The 25,596-nt window shown below is 29.9% G+C and overlaps 1 protein-coding gene and 1 pseudogene across 1 annotated transcript in view; both read right to left on the bottom strand.

Moving 5' to 3' along the window:
* Positions 1-4,171: 4,171 nt before the first annotated feature.
* On the bottom strand, positions 4,172-6,107 carry LOC113559846 (annotated as a pseudogene).
* Positions 6,108-8,283: 2,176 nt separating this feature from the next.
* Positions 8,284-25,596, bottom strand: part of LOC113560052 — a 56,773-nt gene continuing 39,460 nt past the window's right edge. Inside the window, exons 11-13 of the mRNA XM_026965833.1 lie at positions 9,543-9,675; positions 9,090-9,238; positions 8,284-8,484 (exon numbers count right to left, since the gene is read on the bottom strand). Coding sequence (XP_026821634.1) covers positions 8,284-8,484; positions 9,090-9,238; positions 9,543-9,675 — 483 coding nt within the window. The remainder of the gene's footprint in view (positions 8,485-9,089; positions 9,239-9,542; positions 9,676-25,596) is intronic.

The raw sequence follows: 25,596 nt of genomic DNA, 5'->3' as shown, positions 1-25,596 counted from the left end.
CTTGGAAACCATACCTTAACGCGCGTTAAAAATAACGCACGTTGAGGCTCGTTTCACACTACACGGTTTTGACCGTACGGCAAAAAACCGGACGGCGACATTTTGTTAGAGGCGCGAATAAGAGCATATACGCTTTCATATTATACGGTCACGGCAAAATGCCGGCGCCGCGCCGTGCAGCAACCGTCTACTGCCACTACAGTATACGGCAGCCGGACGGCGCGATAAGCTTAGTGGCGTACGTGACCAAATGCACGTTTTCATATTATACGATTTTATTCGTGCGGCAGAGTTCGATCAGCCACTTCGAGACACGATTACTTATGATTAACAAATTACTTAATTACTTGTGATTTAACTTACAATATATTATCTAAATAATGGCGGAATTCGATGTAGAATTTTTAATTACTCTCGTGCAAGAGAGACCAGTGTTGTGGGACAAAGGTTTAGAATTGTACAAAGATAGGAATGCTACAAAAAATGCCTGGCGAGAAGTTTTAGTAGAACTTAACCCGGAATTTGATGCTCTTGATGACAAGGAAAAAAATTTGTTTGGTAAGTATATTTTTAATAATACTACAATAGTAAAATATTATTTAAAATATAAATTTTTAGTTTATTAAAAAATTGAAATACCGATATAAATTAGTTCATTTTTTATTCATATTCACGGGCATTTCAAAGTTTATATTTTCGACATTTGCCATGGTAAACTTCCGACGTCAGAAACAAAATATTTACACAATGTATTTCTTATATTATTTGGCGTAAGGCCTCCTCTTACGTTACTTTCATCAGATATATCTGACAAACCTGTGATTGACATTGTATCCAAATCGTTATATCCATCCCTCTCAAGTACAAAATTATGTAAAACAATGCAAGCATTTACAATTTTGACAGCAAATTCTGGTTGTACATTAATTGGTCGATGAAATATCCGCCACTTATTTGTGAGGATCCCAAAAGAGCATTCAACAAATCTTCTTGCTCTAGATAGTCTATAGTTAAAAATTCTTTTATCAACTGTCAGATGTGTTCCACCAAAAGGTCTCAGTAAATGTTTGTGTAAACCAAATGCTTCGTCTCCAATGAAGAAGTAAGGTAATTTTGGACTGTCTATTCCGGGCAAAGATTTTGCTTCTGGCAATTGTTGTTCATTATTTTCTATTGACTTCCACAAAGTAGACCTCTTAAACACTGACGAATCGCAGTCTTTACCGTAACTTCCAACGTCAATGTACACAAATCGATATTTGGAATCTGCAACTGCCATGAGGACTATAGAATTATATCCTTTATAATTAAAATACATTGACCCACTGTTAAGTGGGCAAGTTAAACGGATATGTTTCCCATCGACGGCTCCTAGGCAGTTCGGGAAATTAGCTCTATTCTCAAATCCGGAAGCAATTAACTCCCATATTTCTTTCGTTGGTGTTGGAATACAATCCTCTCTCATTAGGCACCAAATTGCTGTACATACTTCTTCTACTATTTTACTTGCCGTTGAAATTCCAATTCTATAACTGAAATGTAAATCGGTGAATGTACAACCACTTGCAAGATACCTAGAAAAAATTTAAATTATGAATAGCATATACAATTATTTTTAGATTCTAAACAGAGTGATGGATGTATTGACTTTACAATGTGGTGGGTGCTTATTTATTTATTTTTGTGTCTGTCATCACATTTTGAAGCAGTAAATTTTTTTTAGGCTTATTTATATTCTTTATTTGAATATTTGATTAATATGTTTTCTTTCAGGTCAAGAAGTTCTTAAAAGATGGACTAATCTTCGCGATTCATTTTCAAAATATTTTAAAAAAGACAAAGAATGCAAGAGAAGTGGTTCAGGAGCAAAAAAAATTAAGAAATATGTATACTTTGATCAATTGCAGTTTTTAAAAAAAATTTATGTTGAGCGACCGACTTCGAATAGCCTGGAACCGGAACCGAGAAACGATCCACAGAATGAAGAAGATGACACAGAGCCTCAACTGCAAGCTTCAGATAATATGTCTAGGGAAAAAACAAGTAATCCACAAAAAGGAAGGAAAAATAAAAGTCAGAATGACATTGATTTGAGAATCATAAAATTACTTGAAGAAAAGGATCAACCTTGTAATAAAATGGCTTTTTTGCAAAGTCTCTTGCCTCACCTGCAACAGTTTGATAATCAGGACTATTTACGATTTCAAATGGGTGTTTTGAAAGTTATTGAAAATATCAATGAAAGTAAGAAACAAAAACATCTAGCTACATCTTCTTATTTCCCACCTCATCAGCAACTTTATGTAAATACATCAAATCCTACTCAATATCATCCTCGACAATTGTTCAACACTCCCAACCACTCCAATGTTTTCTTATCTCAGCCATATTCAACTGGAAATCAGCAAATTCCATCATGCAGTAAACAACTGACTCCTGTTACTACCAACCACGAGGTCTCTTACACAGAACTTGAACAGATTAGCCCTTCTGTAAATTCAGTAGCATCCTCATCAACAGAAAGCATCGATTTCACTACATTTTAGGAGATTACATTTTTTTTAAATTGACATGTAAAAAAACATCGTAACAGTCAAACTTTGTTCTTTTATTTTCTATTGTTATTATTTTATAAAGTATTATCAGTTATATTATTATAATAAAGGTGCGATTTTTTTTTCTCTTAAATTGTTTTTTACTTTATTTTCTAACGTAATTTATATAAGTATTATCAGTTAACGGTATAGTAATATTAAGTTAATTAATTACTAACCTCAATGTAATCGATATCATCTCAACTGGTTGTATACAATTTCTAAATTGCGTGTTTTCACGTTGAAGCTTAGGCTTGAGTTTTTCATGTAATACGTCAAAAGAAGCACATGACATACGGAAATAATTAAAAAACTTATTTTCATCATTTCGTAAGTCATTAAATAATGTATAAAATAATCCCACTTCCTCCCTTCTAGCATTAATAGGATGTACCCAAAAAACACGATTTTTCTGTTGTCTTTTGCGGCGACGATTGTATAACCATAGTGCAATAATTTGTTTGTCATTCATTATAACAACGCGCGACTTGAGTGTTCTCATGAAACTAAAACTGTGAAAAAATATACTAAGCACAGGAACCCTGCATATATCGTGTTTTACCGTACGGTTAAAACCGTATAATGTGTAATTAGCCATTGATCCGGTTTATGCCGTCCGGTTTTTTGCCGTACGGTCAAAACCGTGTAGTGTGAAACGAGCCTAACACGGACGTCAAATTTTATCGACGTATTATCTCTTCGACGCACGTACAACGGACGTCGAACATATCACCGCTAAAATTAAATTTGTATTGTTTTTAAATGTGAACGTCAACTGCGTGGTCACACGGGCGCACTTTTGTATACGCAGTACGCACGTTATATCCTATCCAGACGTTTCTAACCCACCCGTCCACGTGTATTATAATATAAAAAATAATTATAATTAGTATTATAATTATAAGCACTACAATAATTATTATGACAGCAAATGTTGACTGCGAGATTTTAATAAATGAGGTGCAAAAAAGGCCATTGTTGTGGAACACTGCAGACGAAAACTACAAAGACAAAACGAAAAAAAATTCGGCATGGCGGGAGATTGCCTTAAGTATTATTAGCAATTTTCAAGAAAAAAATGATTCTGAACAAAAAGTGATTTGTAAGTATTTTATTTTATTTTATTATTTATCTAATTAAAATAAATACAATATAATACATCGGTACACAATTTACAAATACGGTAATTCTTTTATAAATTAAGTTTTTGATTATATTTTACCTATCTGCCATTCCAATTGTCCTTCTTCACTTACAAAATAATTAGATAACGCATCACGATAACGGTTAACACTTTGAGGTACCAAATAGTTTTCAACAATGCTAGGTTCTTCAAAGCCACTGATTGCTAGTGTATCGTCAAACTTGAACCCATCTCGGTCACGAACAAAATTATGTAAAACGCAACAACATTTGACAATATCGACTGCGAAATCTACGTGTACATCGATCGGTCTGTGAAATATACGCCACTTATTAGAAAGAATGCCAAATGTACACTCTACGTATCGTCTTTCGCGTGATAGACGATAGTTAAATATTTTTTTTCGAACAGGCAAATGAGTACCTGAGTAGGGTCAAAGTAAGTGCTTGTCCAGTCCAAATGCTTCGTCACCAACAAACGCGTATGGTAATGAAATATCAACTCCTGGTACTGTTGTTGATGCTGGTATATTCAAATTATTTTTTTTCAAATTTTCCCAAAGTGCCGAGTTTTTAAAGATAGTTGAATCTGAATCTTTTCCATAAGATCCAACATCTACATATATGAACTTATAGTTTGCGTCGGCAATAGCTAGCAGTCCAATGGAAAAGTAATGCTTATAATTCATATATAATGAACCACTTCTTTCCGGTTTTATGCTTTCCATCAACAGCACCTAAGCAGTTTGGAAAATTTGCTCTTTCATTGAATTCTTTGGCAATTTTAAGCCACATACCCTGATTAGGGATGGGAATGCATATTTCCTTTAATCTGTTCCAAATACTTTTGCATACTTTTCTGACGACTTCACTTGCAGTACTTCTCCCAATCCGATAGTTATAATGCAGTTCTTTAAAACTGCACCCTGAAGCGAGGTATCTGGTGAATAAAATAACATAAAAAAATCAAATAATTTAAAAACTAATTAAAACAATTTAATAATAATTTAAAACAAAATAAACAAAAATATCCACTTAATAACCATTATGCAAAAAAAGTAAACTTATTTTTATTTTAGTGCAAGATATAACTTCGAAATGGCGTACAATTCGAGATAATTATACGCGAAACTTGAAAAAACAAGATGAATGTAAAAGATCTGGTTCGGCGGCTACAAAAATTAGACAGTACGTCTATGGTGAACAGTTGTCATTCCTGAGAAAAACTAAGGAGTTACGTAATACTGATTCTAGTTATGCAACAACTGAAGAAGATGGAGTAGACAATTTTGATGAAATTGAGCATGATTCAGTGACTTGTGTTGACGATGGTATAAATAACAGCAACATAGATATGGAAATTACAGCAAAATCTTCAAACGAAAAATCCACAAGTAAAAGAAAAAAACCCAATGTGGAACATGCATTAATTGACTTCATGGAAAGCCACAAAGCGTCAAAGAAAACCTCTGACAACGATGAGGATTTAGCTTTTTTTTATTCATTACTACCATCCGTTAAATCTTTAACTATGGATAAGAAATTTGAATTTAGAATGCAAACAATGCAACTCCTACAAAACTTAAGAACATCAGAACATAGTCAATTTTATAATACTTCATCTGCAACTTTCAATAGAACACCCACAAATTTCCGTCCACCATCATCTTCATCTGCTTTGTCTTATTACTCTCAATTCTCCAGTGATGAGTTGTCAAACGAATATACTATGGAAAATGTTAGTTATTTAAATCCCAGTTCATAAATATATTTTTTTATGCAATATTATTAAAAAAGTAATATATTATAATATACCTATTTATTATAAATAATTTATATTATATTTATATTATAAAGTAATTTAATAAAAATAAATAAAATACTGGAATAATAACTTATTTTTATAAGAGTAAATTTTATTACAAAAATACCTACATACCTCAAAGTTATCACCAACATTTCTTCGGGCTGTATAGCTAATCGCATATTGGTATTTTGTAGCTGAATATCATTTTTTATGCACAGTAAAAGTTCATCGAATGATCTTACAGACATTCGGAAGTAGTTAAAAAATTTTGACGAATCTTCTCGAAGTTTATAGTACAACTTCACGTAATGCCCATTTGTATATCGTTCACAATTTATTGGATGAACCCAATGTTCCCTTTTAGTCCGTTTTTGTTTTAGGTATAAATAGGTTAAAGAACTAAAGGAAAAAACTTCGTCTGAGTCCATATTTAAAAAAAAACTTTGTGAAAACAGTACGCAATACGTCTTTACAATTACAACTTTACAAACAAGTAAATACTAGATAAGATACAAAATCAATGATAACACATTTTTAACGGACGTCATATTGACGCTCGTGTGCCCGCTCTAGTGCGCGCGTTAAATAGTACGTCCGTCGCAACGCGCGTACGTAGTACGTCCGTGTGGCCCCAGCCTTAAATGAAAATTGGTCAAATATGCACTGATAAATGAAAAATGGTCAAAAATGCAAAATATACTTATATTTTAAATATAAACTCTTACAGATATAAAAAAATGTCCATGTAATATTTTTAATGATAATTTAAAAACATGAAAACTCCTAGATGTTTCGAGCCCTAAATTAATTATACATCAATGTTTAAAAAAGAATATTTCTGTAAATCTATTATCATTTACCAGAGCCGCATTTAATGGGGGACAATTGCCTCAGGTCAGCAAATTTTATAATGTTTGATGGGGCGGCAAATTTTTAAATTGTAATTTTCTTAAGGACGGCATATTTTAATTTGCTCCGGGTGGGAGGGGGGCAACATAGCTTAACGCGGCACTGTCTATTACCTATATAGTATGTCCCAAAAGTTCCGTATCACCCTTAATATCTTCATAGAAAATAAATTTATTTAAACCCAGTTTTTTTTACAGTACCAAGTATGAACATTCTGATTGACTGGCATAAAATTAAATTTTTTTTTTTTCAAAAATTCAAAAATTGTCATTAAATTTTTTCATGCATTTAAGAATCTTAAATTTTTTAGATAGCCATTTCGTTGAACATATTTTTTAAAACAGTTCAAAAAAAAATATATATTAAAATTCAATAAAAATTGATCAAGTTAGAGCAAGTTATGTTTTTGAATAATTGTAATAAAAAAATCAATCATTTCACATTTTAATAATAAAATATTTATTTCAGCATGACAATTCTTTTACATATCTACTTAAAGTTTTGATTTGAATAGAAATAAAAATAGCCGTGTCTTATCGTTTGCTGAACAGCGAAACTGGTTACCTATTTTTAAGTATTGATAAAGTTTTTAACAATTGAAATTTTCGATTTTTTTTTCAAATGCCAATAAAAAAATTTTGTATTCCAAAAAATCATTAAAATTGAATAGAAGATTAATAAATCTATGATAAACTTATAATAATAAGTTTTACTTATCGTAGTAAAAAATGATTAAAAAGGGTAGTTAGTCACAATTTTTGTTTATGAGCATTTAAAGATGAGTAAACCTACCAGTTCGCTGTTCAGCAAACGATAAGACACGGCTATTTTTATTTCTATTCAAATCAAAACTTTAATTAGGTATGTAAAAGAATTGTCATGCTGAAATAAATATTTTATTATTAAAATGTGAAATGATTGATTTTTTTATTACAATTATTCAAAAACATAACTTGTTCTAACTTGATCATTTTTTATTGAATTTTAATATATATTTTTTTTTAACTGTTATAGAAAATGTGTTCAACAAAATGGCTATCTAAAAAATTTAAAATTCTTAAATGCATGAAAAAATTTAATGACAATTTTTGAATTTTTGAAAAAAAAAAATTAATTTTATGCCATTCAATCAGAATGTTCATACTTGGTACTGTAAAAAAAACCGGGTTTAAATATATTGATTTTCTATGAAGATATTAAGGGTGATACGGAACTTTTGGGACATACTGTATATCTAATATTTTATTTTTTAAACTCTATGGTTTATAGTAAATATGTATGTCACCTAATTAGATAATTTTTCCAATGCATTTGAAAATGCTATAAAAATTAAATTAAATACATAAATATTCTTGCACCCAAATATACAGCGCTCAATAGTACATTAATTGAAATTACATTAAAAATATTTACGTTGAGCTTTTTAAAGTATTTTGACCTGTTACCTGTGCCCTTTTCTCCCTCCCTAAATTCATAATCGCCACTGATGTTAATTATTTATACCATTTCACCATTTTGATATTTTTAACGCAGAATCTAGAGGTATTTATACTATTCGTCAATAATCAAACATAATAATTAAATTAATTCTACGGTAGTTCCCATATACCTATATCCATTTAGTCCTATCCCGATTTTATAACTATTTTTAATTAGAACAATATCAAGTTTTTTTATATTTTTATAATACATTATATTAGTTACTATAAATGCAATATTTATCTGGTTATCGCTGATTTTAACTATAAAAAATCATTTCGTAATTAATCCATGATTTTATCACATTATGAAATATGGATTGTGATCGTTTTTTGTAGTTGGTGTTATTATTTATGTCTTCTTTGTATCAGCGACATACTTAAACAAACAATCGTTCTCTTTAGCAGGGAAATAATCGTAGTATGATTGTTTAAAATTCCTGCTTAGACGATTATTATAATAGTCATTATGCATGGTCTGGTACATTGTCCTTGCGTTGTTAATCGCTATTCCTTTAAGTTTAAAGGTGTACTCATCTTTCGTTCTCTTGATCTATATGATTGCGTTAAAACAACAAAAACGATCATCGAAATGTAATTGTTAGTTAAATAAATAATATTTATTGTTGTATTATAGATAGTATTGCCAAATAATCACAAATATTTATACAGAGGGCTTGGAAGAACTTATTTTGATTATCTAAAGCCGTACAATTATTTTATACTATATGTGTTTTACTTAGTTTAGTTTTAATAAAACTGAAAATAATATAATAAAATATAGTTATAATATTTTATACTGTTATTTAGTTATATTTTGATTGATGATGGGCGTTAATAAGAAAATAAAAATATAGTATATATTGTGGGAAAAATAGAATTAGATTAAGTAACAAATAATCAATATAAATTGAAATATAAATAAATTCTTAAATTAAAAAAAAAAAACTTAAAAATGCACTATTAGTGTAAATAATTTCTTAAATGCTTTATTGGGAGAAAATGTATTATCATAGTAATATTAAGAATACAAAATATAGTCATGAAAATATATACTCTTAGATTTTCTTTTAAAAAATAACATTTATAAGTATTCACTATACATATGAGTTTATAATATCAAAATTATTCATTTTTTAATCAACAAATAATATTCACCTTGCGTTTCATTTCATTCACTTGATCCCAAGTGATTTTCATCACATCGATATTGTTTTCACCATGCATTGGGTTATTCGGTACATCAACAGACGTTAGTTTAGGTCGCGGTGTACTCCATGACTTTATCGACTGAATTATTAGCTTTTCTATACCATTAAATTAGATTTGTATATTTAAATATAAAATTACATCATAATTTGCACATATATATATATAAAGTAAAAACTCTTTATAACATAACTCGTTAAAACAAACTATTATATGTAAAGTAAAAATTACAATATAATGGTTAGTTAGATTTATAACTTATTATATAATTCCTATACCCTCTCTATTACGAAAACTATCTGTAACAAAACAAAATTCTTGGTCCCTTAAAATTCATTATAGAGTTTTACTGTATATATTTAATTATAATATTGTGTGACATAATAATTTAACTTGACTAACGTTTAATTTTCGATGTCATGTGTCTGTTTACATTTATCCGTATTTCGTACCATCTACGCAATTTGTTTAGTTCGATTATGTCCGGAAAATCTGCTATAGGATCACCCATAATTGACATTAATTTCAATACCACCTGTGTAAACGGTAGACATATAGTTTTTAGGGGCAACAACTAAAACAATTGGGCAACCACTCGTCTAAATAAATACTTTGTAAAAACAAAGAGGAACACGATGAAAAACTAAGGAAAGTGCTTCAAAGAACAAGTAAAAAAAATGTCAAATTTAATGAAAGTAAAGTTAATTTTCTGGACATGAAATAACTAGTTTGGGAGTAAAACCAGACTATAATAAAATAAATATAATAAAGGAATTAAAACCACCAGGGAATAAAGTGGCACTACAAAGAATATTGGGAGTTGTGGGAAAGTTTTTACCTAATGTTGCACAAACAAATGCCCCATACATTTGTATAACATTTGTTGCCTATACCTCTATAACTGACCATTACTCAATAGTTACAAATATATAAATATATATATCACTCCAAATAATCAGGTTTATTAAAGAAATACGATTGGTTATCATTAATGAACGACTCTAATGTAAATTCTAAAGAAAATAACTGTACTTCAAATAACTGGAATTATTATATCGATCCATCGTGGAGGTAAACTACACCATACTTTAAAAAAACACCCATTAAATGATAAACTTAAACAACACTATTGAAAATATAGGAATACACAAACTAACACGATAAAAGAAGCTAAAACTAAATCCTATAAAGAAGAACTATAAAAAGCTGGAAATGACTAAACTAAACAGGACAATTATTAAAAATGCATCAAATCGTTCTAAGACTAACTCACTTAATCAAACTATTAATAACAAATATGGTAAAAAACTGTATACTTTAGATAGATAAAAAAAAATATCGAATTGCTTTAATAAGTATTTTACAAATGTAGCACAAAGCACATATAACCAACTAAAACATACATAACACAATGTGTACAGATACTAAACAATTAACCTACAGATATTTCAATTAATAAATTTAGCTTAATTAATGATGAAGAAATTATAAATGCAATAAAGGCTTTAAAAATTATTCTTCTTATGATTAGACGGAATTTCGGAAAAATGCATAAATTAAATATACATTAATTAATTAAACCATTATCAGTCATTTTTAATTTAATGATAGCAAGATAATGCTTTAAAACCTCAGTAATAATACCTATACACAAAAAAGGTGACAAAACTAATATTGAAAATTATTGACCATTCTCACAAATATCAAATATTGCAAAATATTTTGAAAAAATTAATGAAAAAGAACTAGTTTATTACCTCAAATAAATAATCTACTATTAAGTACACAATTCCGATTTATACCTAGTAAAAATGCTGAACAAGCAATTGCCACAGTATCAAGCTACATCTATAAGTCCCTTAAAAATAAAATTAATTTGAAACTGTTTACTTAGATCTAGTAAAAGCATTTGATACTATAAATTATAAAATATTACCACGAAATATTAACACAGTAGTACGGCTTACAACTTGTTAACTTTATATTTAATAAATATAAAGCAACGAATTATGTGAAGAAACTTTAATAATGAACACCTCAATGGACAACTCTATCGCTCACATTGTTTAATATGCATATATTAGTTGAGTACATATGGAAAATAGTTTGTTATCCCTTTCAGCTCTAACTTACACATTTGTGTATGATAATGCAATACACCTAATAGCCTTAAATTATTTGTACAATAATATAACTTAGGTACTGACCTACACATTTGTATAGGTAAATCAATATTGCCCTAAAAATCTGAGATATATCAAGTGCTTATAACACTTAAATATATTATATATACATCATTATAGTATTGTAGGCTTGTAAACCATTATTAGAAATATTATTTGATGATTAGGTTAGCAAAAAACATACCAACACATTTGTGTAGGTTAGGTGTCAATAAATGTAATAATTATTAAGATAATATATTTTTATACACCAATATAACCATACTTTTATTTTTTAAATATATTACAATTTAAATATTTTTATAAAATAAAAACCAAAAAAAAATAAGTCATCTCGACTTTAACATAATTATTTAACTTTAAATTTTAAAACTTATAAAAAACAGTGAGTACCTATACTAAGTTAATTTTTAGTTTAAAAATCTATTAAATATGACTATATTTTATTTATTTTTATGAAAACTAGTAAAGCAGTTGTTTTTTGCTGTAAGGCATAAATAAATATTACATTTTGTACATATTACCCTCGTTCTACTTTTGCAATTCTTCATCCTGCAGTTCCTAGCTGTTGATAATTTACTTACTTCGGGCCAATGTTCAAATCCGTCTTTTACCTTTGTTGTTGGTGGAACTGGAGCTCTATAATTTTGTGGCCTATATAATTTTTGAGGAATTTCTTCAGTATCTGACGAACTGGATTCTTCAGGTAATGAACGTTTTTATACAGTTGTAGATAGCAATTCTTGAGCAACAGACATTTTAAAGTTCATAAGGTCCAAGATTTCTTTTTTAGGTAGTCGCATTTTTTCAGCATCTTTACGGTACTCCATCCATGCGTTCACTATACTTAAATCGATAAAATGTAATGCCACTTTTAGGGTCCATTTTTTGGTTTTTACCCATGTTCGATAACATTCAATCTGTTGATCACATACGTCAACTCCACCTATATATTGATTATATGATTTTACAATAGCTGGACAAGGAACTTCAATTTCTTTGCTTTCTGTCTTACTCCATCTCTTTACCGTAACATGTGGCTCTGCTCCTGTTATAGTAGATAGTAAAGTAACACATTTGCTATCTTTCCATTTAACTGCTGTAATTTTGTTATCACCTCTAGTGAACTCTTCCCAGGCACCTCTTTCAAATTTTTTGTCCTGACTAAAATGAACATTTTTAAGCCAATTTGACATTATTGTACCTGTAGCCATTATTTTTTTGCTTATCAATCGATCCATTAACGACACAGTAGTAAAATATCGATTAAAAAATAAAACTGATCCTTCGGGGATAGTTTGAGATAAATGAATAACAACCGCAGGTCCTAGTCCCAACGTTTTATCTTGAAATGGTGTTTCGGCACCTTGATATATTTCAAAATCTAAAACTTTGCCTTTAGACGTTGTAATAACAAAATTTTTTAAACCTGTAGGTCGGGGTTTATTTTTTACGTACTGCCTGTTGGGACATCGACCTGTAAAAGGTATCATCTGCTCGTCGATTGAATAACAGCCAACCGAACGTGATATACTCCTACAAATGTTACAAACTTGGTCGACAATTGGTTGAATTTTCCAAAGTTTACTATTATTATCGGTTGGACGGTTATTTATATCAACATAGTGTAACAAGTACGTAAAATTAAAAATCTGTCCCTAGTTATAGCTTGAGAAATACAAATTAAACCATAACTTCTATTCCAGTACATACGAAGTCGTGGGTACTTTATTATGCTAATCATTGCATGAACGCCGTATAATATTTTAATTTCGTCAGCTGTTGTTTCTTTACCCATTTTATTTAAAGCGTACATATTGGTGTATAATGCAGCGTTTTCAAAATGTTGATTTGTTAAATATTTTTGAACATAAGTCAGAGGTGAGGGAATATTAATTGGTAAGTGAGGTCCATATGTATTATATTCTGGCAACAGTGTTCCAGTAAATGGTTTTTGTGACCAACCAATGTTTACTTCTACTACATTTTGTACAGGAGAATCGCCTATTGCATGTTCAGGGACCGAAATAATTGGTACTTCAATTTGATTAGGAATAATAATTGGTACATTACCATTATGTATACTTTTATCACAATTTTCATCTGAATCTGAAAAATCAGATTCCCCAACATTTTGTAAAGTTTTGGGCTTCCAAGTACGATCAGCATCTGTATCATCTCCACTTTCACATTCAAAATCTGAATCACTTAATGTAGCCATCAGTTCAATAAAACTTGTACTTAACTTCGCACGACGCATAGTTAATATTTAAATTAAAATTCAATAAAATCAAAAAATATTTAAAATTATTATGATATCTACTTAACACATAAGCCGAACACGCACAAATGTGTAGGTCAACAATACGACGTTATTTCGCGCGAATGGTGAACAACAACTAATGTCCAATAAAAAAATTTAAAACATCGTAATATTTTAATTTAAATCGATATGTATTACGATAAGATATGTTAAATACGAGTTATTTATAACCATCGGAAATTGACTATATTTGGACTGTATAAATGAGATATAAAAAAAAAAAAATGTACTAAATTATAAATAGAAAATTGTGGAATTATTCTGGTTGGTTATCGGTAATATACTCAATCGTGTAGTGTAGGAACGAAACCCGTATCATATTTCATAAAAATAATACAATATTTTGAATCTAACATACACATTTGTGTAGGTTAGTAAACAATAAGAACTAAAATAAAACTTAGGCTCAGTATTTAATAATTATGCACATAAGTGTAGGATAGGTGAAAATTGCTACGATGGTAATTTGTTGGCTCGGGCTAAAAGGGTTATGCAGATGATACAGTACTCTTTGTTGAAGGCCAGTCCTGGGATGAAATATTTGCTAGTGTACGTTCCAGCTTGAGTAAAATCCAAACATGGCTATGTGAAAATAATTTATTTCTAAACTAAGAAAAAACATACATAATAATACCACTTTATATAGTTAATTCAAATCAACTAAATAAAACAGGTCTATGTATACACGAGAATGACCAAAATTAAAATGTATGTACATGCAAAACCTTTGTAAAAATAGTAAACTGTAAATATTTAAGTGTAGAAATGTGTTATAATCTGAAATGGAATGACCACAAAAAATTTAAAACAAATATATTTAGAAAAATAATGTATGTATTAACAATTTAACAAATATCTCTAATTTAAGAAAATCAGAGTAGTGTATCAAGCATTAATAGACTCCATGATTAATTATGATATTTCTATTTGGGAAAGTACATATGAAACAACTATTGATCCATTAAAAAAAAATTCAATTTATTTTAAAAAAAGATTCGAGATACCACACAAAATGCTTTTACAATGATATGAATGTGCTACTATATAGTAAAAAAATTATTTTATAAAGCTTCAGTAATTTATATAAATAAAAATAACCTAACTTTTAAAACGGAACATGAATATAATACTCGACAAATATCTAATATCAAAGTACCAACTATACACAAAACATTTATGAAATTAATGATCTATGATCTTCTTAGTTCTTATTCATACTGGTCATTTGATAATATTAAAAACAAAGTTATGATGATTGATTGGAACGGTAAAAAAGTTGCTCTCCCAATAATTAATTCACTAATTAAAAAGAAAAAAAGGTGGGCAATTGGGTATAGCTCTGTTGTATAGTAGAGATGGAGAGTAGGTCACTATAATGGATGTGTTAAATTTGAATGCAATGACAGGTATTATTGTATACTATAAACGATTTTGAACAGAGATGATTTGTCAGTATAGAATAGTTAGTAGAATATATTATAATATAACCTATATTTAAATCATAATATAATGTAATTTTACGTGATTTCGTAAAGAATTAAATTTTATACGCTCATAAAATTATTTTTTTATTAATGCTGTATTTTTTTTTTACAGTTACTTGAAGGAAAACTTATGGATAAGCTTGTATTGGGTTTTTAACGTTAGGTATAAATCACAAAAATTTAATGAATTTTCAACTTCAAAATTCCTTGCAAATTTACGCGATATTGATATATTTCGTAAATATTTGAACTATAAATGCTTATAACTGTGTGACTAACGATTTCAACGATATTTCAATTTTCAGATGTGTTTATATTTCAATAATTGACTATTGTGGACTATTGTGTTTCATTGAAGAAGACTGAGTCGAAATTGTACCTTGAAGAAATTAAAAATTTATAGTCCGGTTTTATTTAAGTGGGTTTTTTTTTCGGAACAGCATTGCACGCAACTTATACCAACAGTAGTCTAGGCCAAGTCAGAAAATTTACAATCGAACTATGGCCAACTGCGTATTTGGTGTTGTCAGTACTTGACAATTAATGTTAATGCTAAATCTTTAAAATTGCTTTAACATTTTTTTAAGTTTCTTATTGTACTATATTAATTGGTAAATGAGTGACAACGAGGAGGCTACTACTGACTCCAGTGATTCTAATCCGGTTCCCACACCACACCAGTCTACCTGTCAGATTTGCTAACCCAGATAATCCTAATTCAGAGCGTCCTATCCTCATAAAATTTAGTAGGTCAAACAAATCAATTAGTTGATAATAATGAATTTCTCTTGATAAATATTAACCAGACTTTAGTCGAATTAGTTAGAACACTATCTTCAACTGATAGCATAATGAATAACATATTAAATCAAATATTAGGGCCTAATATGGGGGACAACCAAAACGGTTTTAGAACCTAGTAAAACAATAGGAAGTTCGTTGACTAGTTATATACATAATTCCCCACAAACAACAGAACCTTTGTCCACATCGGACAGAGCGATAGACACAAACGGATTGGAACCAGCATTAAAACTTTTACCCTCGACGTTCATTGGCGTCAACCAAGAAGATCTTGAAGTCTTCCTCGAACAATGCGAGTTTGCGATCATGTGTGCAAATGATCATGCAAAACCTAAATTATTACAAGGAATCATGATAAGGCTGACTAATAAAGCTCAAGCAGCAATAAATTTCTGGACCATTAATAGTTGGTGTGAACTCAAAGAACTCTAAAAAAACTCTTTGGAGCCTAAAAACACAACAACACATTTATATTTAGAGCTGTACTCAAGCAAGCAAAGACCAAATGAAGACGTCGGACATGCGACAAGCAGTATAAAAACCGACGCAGTCTCTGTTTAAAATTTTTCTTAATGACTACTATAAAACAAAAACTCGACGACAATCACATTACCTATTAAAGTTCCCAGACCATAAAAACATCTATCTGATTTCTACTCGATTCGGGTAGTGATTTAAATCTAATCAAACTTTCAGCTCTTAAAGGCAACGTAATGGTGTATAATAATACCATTTACCAACTAAAAGGGATAACAGAACATAGAACATTGTATTCATACCTTAGGGTTCACAGACCTAGAAATTCAATTTGGAAGTGACAAACGAATTGTACAATTCCATGTTGTACAATAATCATTTCCAGTCCCACATGAAAGAATATTAGGGAAACCTAATAGTAAATTTTCAGACCAACGAGTTAACACTCAAGGATCGTTCAAACATCACACTACAACCGCGTACAGAAACTATAACGCCAGTTCCAGCACCGGACATAGCAGAAAATATACAAATACTGGTTGAAAATTAAAACTTAACAGAGACCCTACAGAAAATCCTATTCAAATTCGAATTCCTTATCTAGAACTGTTGGTTCATGAAGAATAAAGCACAGTTTATGTTTATAAAACGCAAATTCAAGAAAAATCAGAAACTCATGTAGGAAGTAACAGAACAATTCGTTTACACGAGGCCTTTTGAATAGATCATCTTAATGTGGAAGAAAAATCTGCATTATTGTCTATTTTCAACGATTACTCAGACCTTTTCTATTTGAATGGTAACAAAATTAAAGCCACTACAGCAATTACACACGAAATCAGAACCCCAGAAGCAGTACAACCAATAAACGAGAAGCCATATCGTTTGCCACAACGACATTGGCAGGAAATATTTGACCAGATGGAGGCACTAGAAAGGAATGGCGTAATCACCCCAGTGATTCACCCTGGATTGCCCCTCTCCTAATCGTACCTATAAAACCAGATATCAATGGAAAAGTCAAGTATCGAGTCTGCGTAGATTACCGTAAATTGAATCAAGTGACAGTGAAAGATGCTTTTCCGCTACCTAACATAACAGATATTTTGGATCAATTGGGAAAATCCAAGTACTATACGACTCTTGATTTAGCTCAGGGTTATCACCAGGTTTCTATGAATCCTGTAGATTGTGAGAAGACAGCCTTTTTGACCGACAAGGTCACTACGAATTCTCACGAATGCCTTTTGGACTAAGAGGTGCCCCCGAAACCTTTCAACGGTTGATGAACAAGGTGCTCACAGGATTAAACGGATTAAAAGCCTTTGTGTACCTTAATGACATAATAGTTTATGCCAAAGATCTTTCTGACTATTCACATAAACTCGATATTTTCAATAGACTTAGATAATATAATTTAACACTCCAACCGCTAAAATACGAATTCCTCAGATAGGAAGAAACGTATTTAGGACACCGAATTACAGATGATGGTGTAAAATAAGACCCTCAAAAAGTGGAATGCGTTCAGAAATTTCCGGTTCCCCAAAACGTTAAAGAAATCAAATCTTTTCTTGGGTTATCTGGATATTACCGACGATTCATACAAAACTACGGCCAAATCGCAAAACACTTTACATCGTAGCTGAAGAAGGATGTTCCTTATAAAAGGAGTGACTTGTGCCAGCAATCGTTTGAAACATTAAAAAATTGTCTAATCCAATCTCCAATACTTCAGTACCCAGATTTCACAAAACCTTTTAACCTGACGTGCGATGCCAGTAATTATGTTAGAGATTGTGAACTTTCCCAAGGACCAATAGTTAAGGACTTACCAATAGCTTACACTTCGATAAACCTAAACAAGGCTGGAATAAATTATAACACCACTGAAAAGAAACTTTCAAGTATAGTATGGGGAATAAAGGTATTTCGATCATATCTTTTTGGACAGAAATTTAATGTTAAACAGATCATCGCGCACTGATCTGGCTTTTTAATCTAAAGGATTATGCGTTCTTGGCTCACGCGTTGGCGACTTGAGCTGGAACAGTCCCAATATACGATCAAATACAAGCCAGGAATGAGTAATACTAATTTCGATACCCTTAGTCGAATTCATAGAGTTGTTACTAGGTCACAACAAAACACTGACTCATCAAACTCTATTCAAGAAATCGAAAATCACATAATACTCTCAGAAATCCCTCAATCATTTTCAGAAACTCTACTAGAACTTTCAGAGGATTCAGAAACTTCACAATTTCAAGAATCTGATGAGTACAAAAGATCCCTAATAACTGACCCGAGTCTAAAAAAATCTACGCTGAATGTTTTCGAAATCTTAGGAAGCATTTTTGACGAAGAGTTGAATGCATCTCTAGTAATATGTGTATCGACAGATTTTAAGATGACACACGAAATAGCGTTAGCTATTCAAAGAAAATTTGGAAATATCGCCCGCCAACGTAATCTGAAGAAGTATTTTATCTAATCACAAAAGAACATTACTGGCAAAAGTCTACCTACCAAAATATCTATCAAATTCTTATAAACCTCAAGAGAATATGCACAGAACGACAAATCACACATCCGGCATGTTCACGCCTAGAATGTGGTACAGAAGGATTAAATTGGGAAACCATTGATTCCATGTTATGTTATATATTCCGAAACTTTTCTATTACTATAAAGGTAATGTTAAAAGAAGAACCGACACTAGAGGAAGAATTACAAATACTGAAAGAATTCCACGAAAACCCTTTGGGAGGACACCAAGGCATTGCCCGTACTTATCGACGAATATCCCAACGTTATCAGTGGAAAGGCATGAGACGGATGATCAACGTCCTGTCGTGTTCAGTTTGTCAACTCAGTAAGACAACTAACCGAATATGGATTGGAAAATGCTTTTAGAAGTATGGCCAACGTTCTACATGGCATAAGTTCAAAAATCTATATCGAATTCGTAATTAACAAAATAATGAAATTAAATCGAACAAAAGCTAGTAGCTTAAACTTAACACTAGAGAAAATAAGAATATCACAAACAGAAACAAACCACACCACACAGCAGATCGAAAAGCAACAACAAAAGCTTGAGGAAAATCTTCGTCTTTTACAACAACAAACAAATATTTTAAAATATTAAAATATTAAAATATTTTTAATATTAAAAACATTAATAAACCAGAATTTAAAACTAAAATATTAGAATAAGTTGTTATATTTGAAGTCATACTGAACAAGTAAGCATATGAAACCCAAAATCTCGAAGTCGTATTAAATGCAGCAGTAGACGGAAAATTACACACTAGTATATTCACACCACAAAAACTACACAAGCAATTGTTAGAAATAAAAATGGAAATACCCATCGGACGTGCTCTTCCCTTGGAAGTGAATACCGAAAATCTAATAGAGTTTTACAGAATATCTGAAATCACCATAATTCATAAAGATAATTATTTAATATACGTTATAGAAATTCCCTTAATTTACAACGATGAGTATACGATGTATCACCCGATACCCTTACCAATACGAGTCAACACAAATACATACAATAATACTAATTAATCCTGAAACAGATTACGTAGGATTTAGCCGAGACAGTGAACATATCTTAACATTAAGATTAGATCAATGCATACAGGCAACTTTCTACAAAATCAACGGGACATTTAACAAATCCACCACAGTACAGGATCCGATTTATGTGTTATCTCTCTAATCACCGATCAAACATAAAAGAATGCAAGGTCAAGTTTGTATCTCTAAACTCACCCATCTGGCATAAATTGTCTCAAATTAACTCTTGGATATACTATAGTAAACCCAAGATAGGAACCATAACCTGTCAAAGTTCTTCACAAACATCTAAAATTGAGATTGCTGACGTAGGAAGACTAACTTTAGCTCCCTTATGTAAAAATCCATATAGAAAATTCTATACTATTCAAAACCAATCAACCAGTTAAGAATACCCAATTTGATATTATACCAGAGAATAATAAATACAACTAAACGGAACTTTTAGAAGACACTGTCAGGAATATTTTACCCCAGAATACTACGAACAGTATTCTTATTAAAGTTCTTAACCATTTAACACAAATAGCATATGACATAAGTAATCTTCCTCTCGTTTCCTCAGAACCATTATTAATTATATGTAATAATAATTTACAAACTAAGGATTAATCGTATTAAGTCATACAACCCTGAAATACCAGATAATAAATCAAGTGGTAGTCAAGTTGAAATTCAGGTATAAAATTTAATTGTATTCAGTAGTTTTATTTTAATTCATACAAATTATAATTTTTTTTTATTATTATTATTATTATTATTATTCGACTGACCTTCTCAGAAAATTCCGGAACCTCGCAGAAACTTAGGATTGGGTGAAACAAGGTGATCATAGTACCTTCGTGTCTCATTTAGTCTGGGGGGTGTTACGAACCCCTGAATAATATAATAATAATAATATCTACATACTTTTAAGAACATCAGGAATAGTGTGTTATACGACAGCAAGACCGTAGGAAATTGCATCCAGTAGTTTTATTTTAATTCATACAAATTGTAAAATTTTTTTTTATTCTTATTATTTACTTTTTTTAATCTCTCTTTCTACTTTAACAGCACTGACCTCCTCAAAAAATTCTAGTACTTCGCAGAAACTTAGGATTAAGTGAACACGGTGATCATAGGACCCTCATGTCTCATTTAGTCTGGGGGGTGTTACGAACCCCTGAATAATATTACTATAATAATAATAATAATAATAATGTCTACATGATATTTTTTAAAAACATTAGGAATAGTGTGTTATACCAGCGGTTCTTAACCATAAGGTCACGACCCAATTTTTGGTCGCCAATAATTTTAAATGGGTCGGCTAAAATTTAAAACGTCGGTTTTATATTTTTATTTTAAGGTCTTATAAATAATAAATTACAAGAAATGTTTATTTTTAAATATAATGTAGTTAATATTATGACATTTTATTAGTACAAGTAATATGAGTAAAAAAATGTATTAAATTAAGAGTACCCAAATAGTTATTTTTTATTTCACCATTCAACATTATGTATAAAAAGGTAGCATGAAAAATTTGGTAAATATCTTGGGTTGCCAGTACACAAAGGTTAAGGACCGCTGTGTTATACGACGGTGAGACTGTGGAATCCGCTGACACAGGTATTTTGATTGTAATTCAGAGCGTCGTCATCCAATACAGTATACTGAGGCAGTCAGTCTTTATAATACGTTTGACCGATACAGTGTCATAAGTCGTAGTAATAATAAAATATAATTCTTTATTAAATTATTTTGAGTACGTTATTTTAATTGTTGTGTAAAATCATAACATTTTTTGGTGGCAGCTGTTATTAATGAGCAAAAAAGGTCTTCCTAGTTTTCGTAAAATTAAGAAATTAAAGTGGTTCGTGACTTATAAAATGTTATTGAAGTGGTTCGTGGTGGTAAAAAGGTTGGGAAACACTGGTTTAGAATGATATATTATGATATAACTATATATATATATATATATATATAAAAAAAAATTTTCAGAAACTAATCAAAACAGTAGGTAACAAAACTAAAAATCTTAATTAAGAATCAAATCTAATTGCCTGTCTTTTAGGTAAAGAAATATAACTATATCTATGTAAAAAAATAAATATTATTTATGTATGACCATGAATGTCATATAATATGAAACATACCTGAGACACAAACATAAAGCCAAGTTTCAACACTTGTAACTGCCACCGGAAGCACCGACTACCCGATGAGGACTCAAACATACTATAGTGTGTATTGCACATATTGCATTTTAGCATTTATTCTTACTTTAAGCTCATGTTTTCTACAGTTTTATACTTTTATTTCCTGCTGTTTAGGTTAGGTTTATATATTTAATTTTGTTTGGGTAACCCAGAGTTACACCCAGGCACAAAACACTTAAGAGCAAGTATTCGTAAATACCTATATTATTTTTTAAGTATTTTTAATACTTTTTCATGTGAATACACTAGTATTACAGTAGTATTTTAATACTTTTTTAAAAGTATTGTTTACAAGACTGCTGAAGAGGCATATTAAATAAATAAAAAAATAAATTTCAAACCATGTTTGTACAAAAAGCAGTGGCAGCTTTGGTTATATTTTTTTGGTAAGGTAACTTATGTATCACTCCCCCCCCCCTTCATAACAAAAATTAAACTTGATAATAATGGAATTTAAAAATATAAAAATAATTATAAATATAATAATATACTTAAAAGCACGACAACACGCGCAAACAAATTTAAACGAATAATCACGACTACACGAGCGACGATTCGAACAAGAGAGATATAAACTAATAACGAAATCGGTTTCAATAATAACGGTTTATGATTATCCAATAATATCTATATGTTGTTGTTGAACGTGCCGCAGACATGGCTGCAGGCTAACCATAGTACCACCCACATCATGATCATTGCGCATGCGTAATTCAACTTATTTAACAGTAGCGTATATTCGCATGCGTGTATTATTAATGTACACAAGTTACAATTGTGACGTCATCGGAATATTTACGCCGGTTGAAATATGAACGCTTGTTTACGTAATTATTATTTCGTGCATTTCTAACCGGTTTATCGCTATTTTTGGTAATAAACACGGAATAATATTATACTGTCTATAATAAAAAAAATGATAATTCATATTATTAAACTTCGTAAAGAAGAATTTTTTTCAAATAAAATTATAAAAATGTTAAAAGTTATTAGTGAAATTTTTGCTATCGGTGATCCAAGAAATATACTTTTAGAGTATTATCCCCAAAGCTGCCACTGACAAAAAGAGTATGGTATGAAGGGAATCTAGGGAAAAAACCTCGGAAAAAAAGCCCTGTACCAACTAAATACATTATTCGTTATTTTATTATAATTTACATAATTAAATATAATCATTTGTCATTTATACTTACATATTTTAAAAAATATTTGAGGGTAAAAATTTAAAATAATTGTAATTTATCATTTGTATATTATATAATTTAAAAAATGTTAAATAAATTATTTAAATTATATAAAAATGACAATTAATTATTTTTTTTAATTATTTTAAATTTCTACCCTTAAACAATTTTTAAATTATGTAGATACAGATGATAATTATTGACAATGTTAAATGCAGATTACAGTTTTACTTTTAGATATGTTAAAGAAATATTAATTAGAAAAATGTAATTATTTTATTTAATTATGTAAATCATAATAAAATAACGAATAATGTATTTAGTTGATACAGGGATATTTTTCCTATAATGGAGCTTTTTTTTCCAATGAATGTTGTTAGAGGCTTTTATTTCAAATACCTATGAAGGTAAGTACTTAAATGAATAACAATACCGCAAAATAACACTAGGATAATATGAAGTAAATACTATTTATTGTACACATACATTATATATCCATAGAATAAAACAGTAGTAATATTTTAAATATAAGTATATAGTAATAGTACCTATTTTCAATATTATGCCATAATATATAAAAATATATAACTATTAACTACAATATGTATTTACACAAATCATGAGGTAGAAAATCAAGGAAATAATAAATTTTCCATTACTTTAATTAATATGACAATGGTTATGATAAATTATAATTGTTAATTATAACATAAATAGGTAGCAAATCTATATTATCTTCTCCACAAACAAATCACTTTTCCTCCCGAAAATATAGGTAATTATCAACAATTATATTAATAAAGATAGATTTATGTTAATCAAAATTCATCTAAGTTGATCATTATTTAATTTTAATTATTTTAATTGTTATATTATATTTTTATGGTTGCAAGAATTGTGCATAGTAATTTTGTATAGGAATATAAACATTATGAGCCTTCGATGAAGGCAGTGCTCCCAGTGGAAATCACAAATGATGTACATTTTTCAATCAATTTATAATTTAAGTTTTTACACCTCTATATCCACCTTGCATAAGCTTTGATTGGAGTTCAAAGCATTGATTATACTGTGCAACATTTAGTAATTACGACATATTATAGTATTATTCAAGTAAAAATGCAAAATTTATTATTTCTATCCTTTTCCAAGTAAAAAAAATATATTGATTACTCATACCTAGTTTTTTTTTCATTGTTGATAAAATAGAATATTTAAAATCTGTGATATTTATATACATTACAATAAGTAAATTTGATAATAAAAGTGAAAAACATAACGTCAAATGGCGTGAGGAGGGAGGACCACCAGTGTGATACCCTCTAGCTTGGGGTAGAGAACTTTTTTTTTTTAATTAATGTTGGTCGGGTTTTAGGAGATCGCGATACCAGTGTCTTTAATCTACGTGGGGGGTTATTTGGTATGGATTCAGTGGCTAAGTTAGAACAATGGATTTGTGTGGTTAACTGCTTTGGTGTGGAAATTTTTGTAGTAGTCTTTAGCTGTTTAAGATACTGTTTCAATTTTAAGATCTTTATGTAGTGAAAGGTTTGAGACGTACCATGGCGCAGATGTTATTTGGCGAAGGGAACTAGACTAGAAGGCTCGTATAGTCCGGAATTTGGGAGGGCTTAGCACAATCCCATATTTGGATGCCATAGGCCCAGATAGGTTTTAACATTGATTTGTAAATTAATAACTCATTGTCAATAGAGAGTTTGGATGTGAAGATAGGCTGTAGAAGATGAAGTCTGGTGTTAAGAGCCTATCTTTTGGTATTGAGGTGTAGGCCCCAGGTTAGAAACTTGTCTTAAATTAGACCTAAGTATTTGGTTTGAGTTTGGATAAATACTCATATATACATACAGTTATTTACCTGTACCTGTATTCTATATACCTATTTATACTTGCTCGAGACACAATCATAAAATTATCAGTATTTATATTATAGTAATTATTAGGGTTAAACATGAAAATTTAAACTTCAAACACTCGTAAACTTTTTGTTGGAATTAATAATTCATTTTGTTTTGTAATTCTTATAAGTAAAACTTGTGTAGAACCTTATATTAAATTTTAAAATTATAGGTATAAATATTAAAAATTATATAATGCAATTTTAGCTACAAAATAGTTTGAAATTTTCGCGATTTGATGAATTTTGTAAAAATTTTAACTTTGAGGACTTATAAAGAAAAAATGGATT

This window comes from Rhopalosiphum maidis, chromosome 3 (assembly GCF_003676215.2).
Source record: "Rhopalosiphum maidis isolate BTI-1 chromosome 3, ASM367621v3, whole genome shotgun sequence".
Classification (NCBI taxonomy): domain Eukaryota; kingdom Metazoa; phylum Arthropoda; class Insecta; order Hemiptera; family Aphididae; genus Rhopalosiphum; species Rhopalosiphum maidis.
This window is presented reverse-complemented; position numbering and strand designations above follow the sequence as displayed.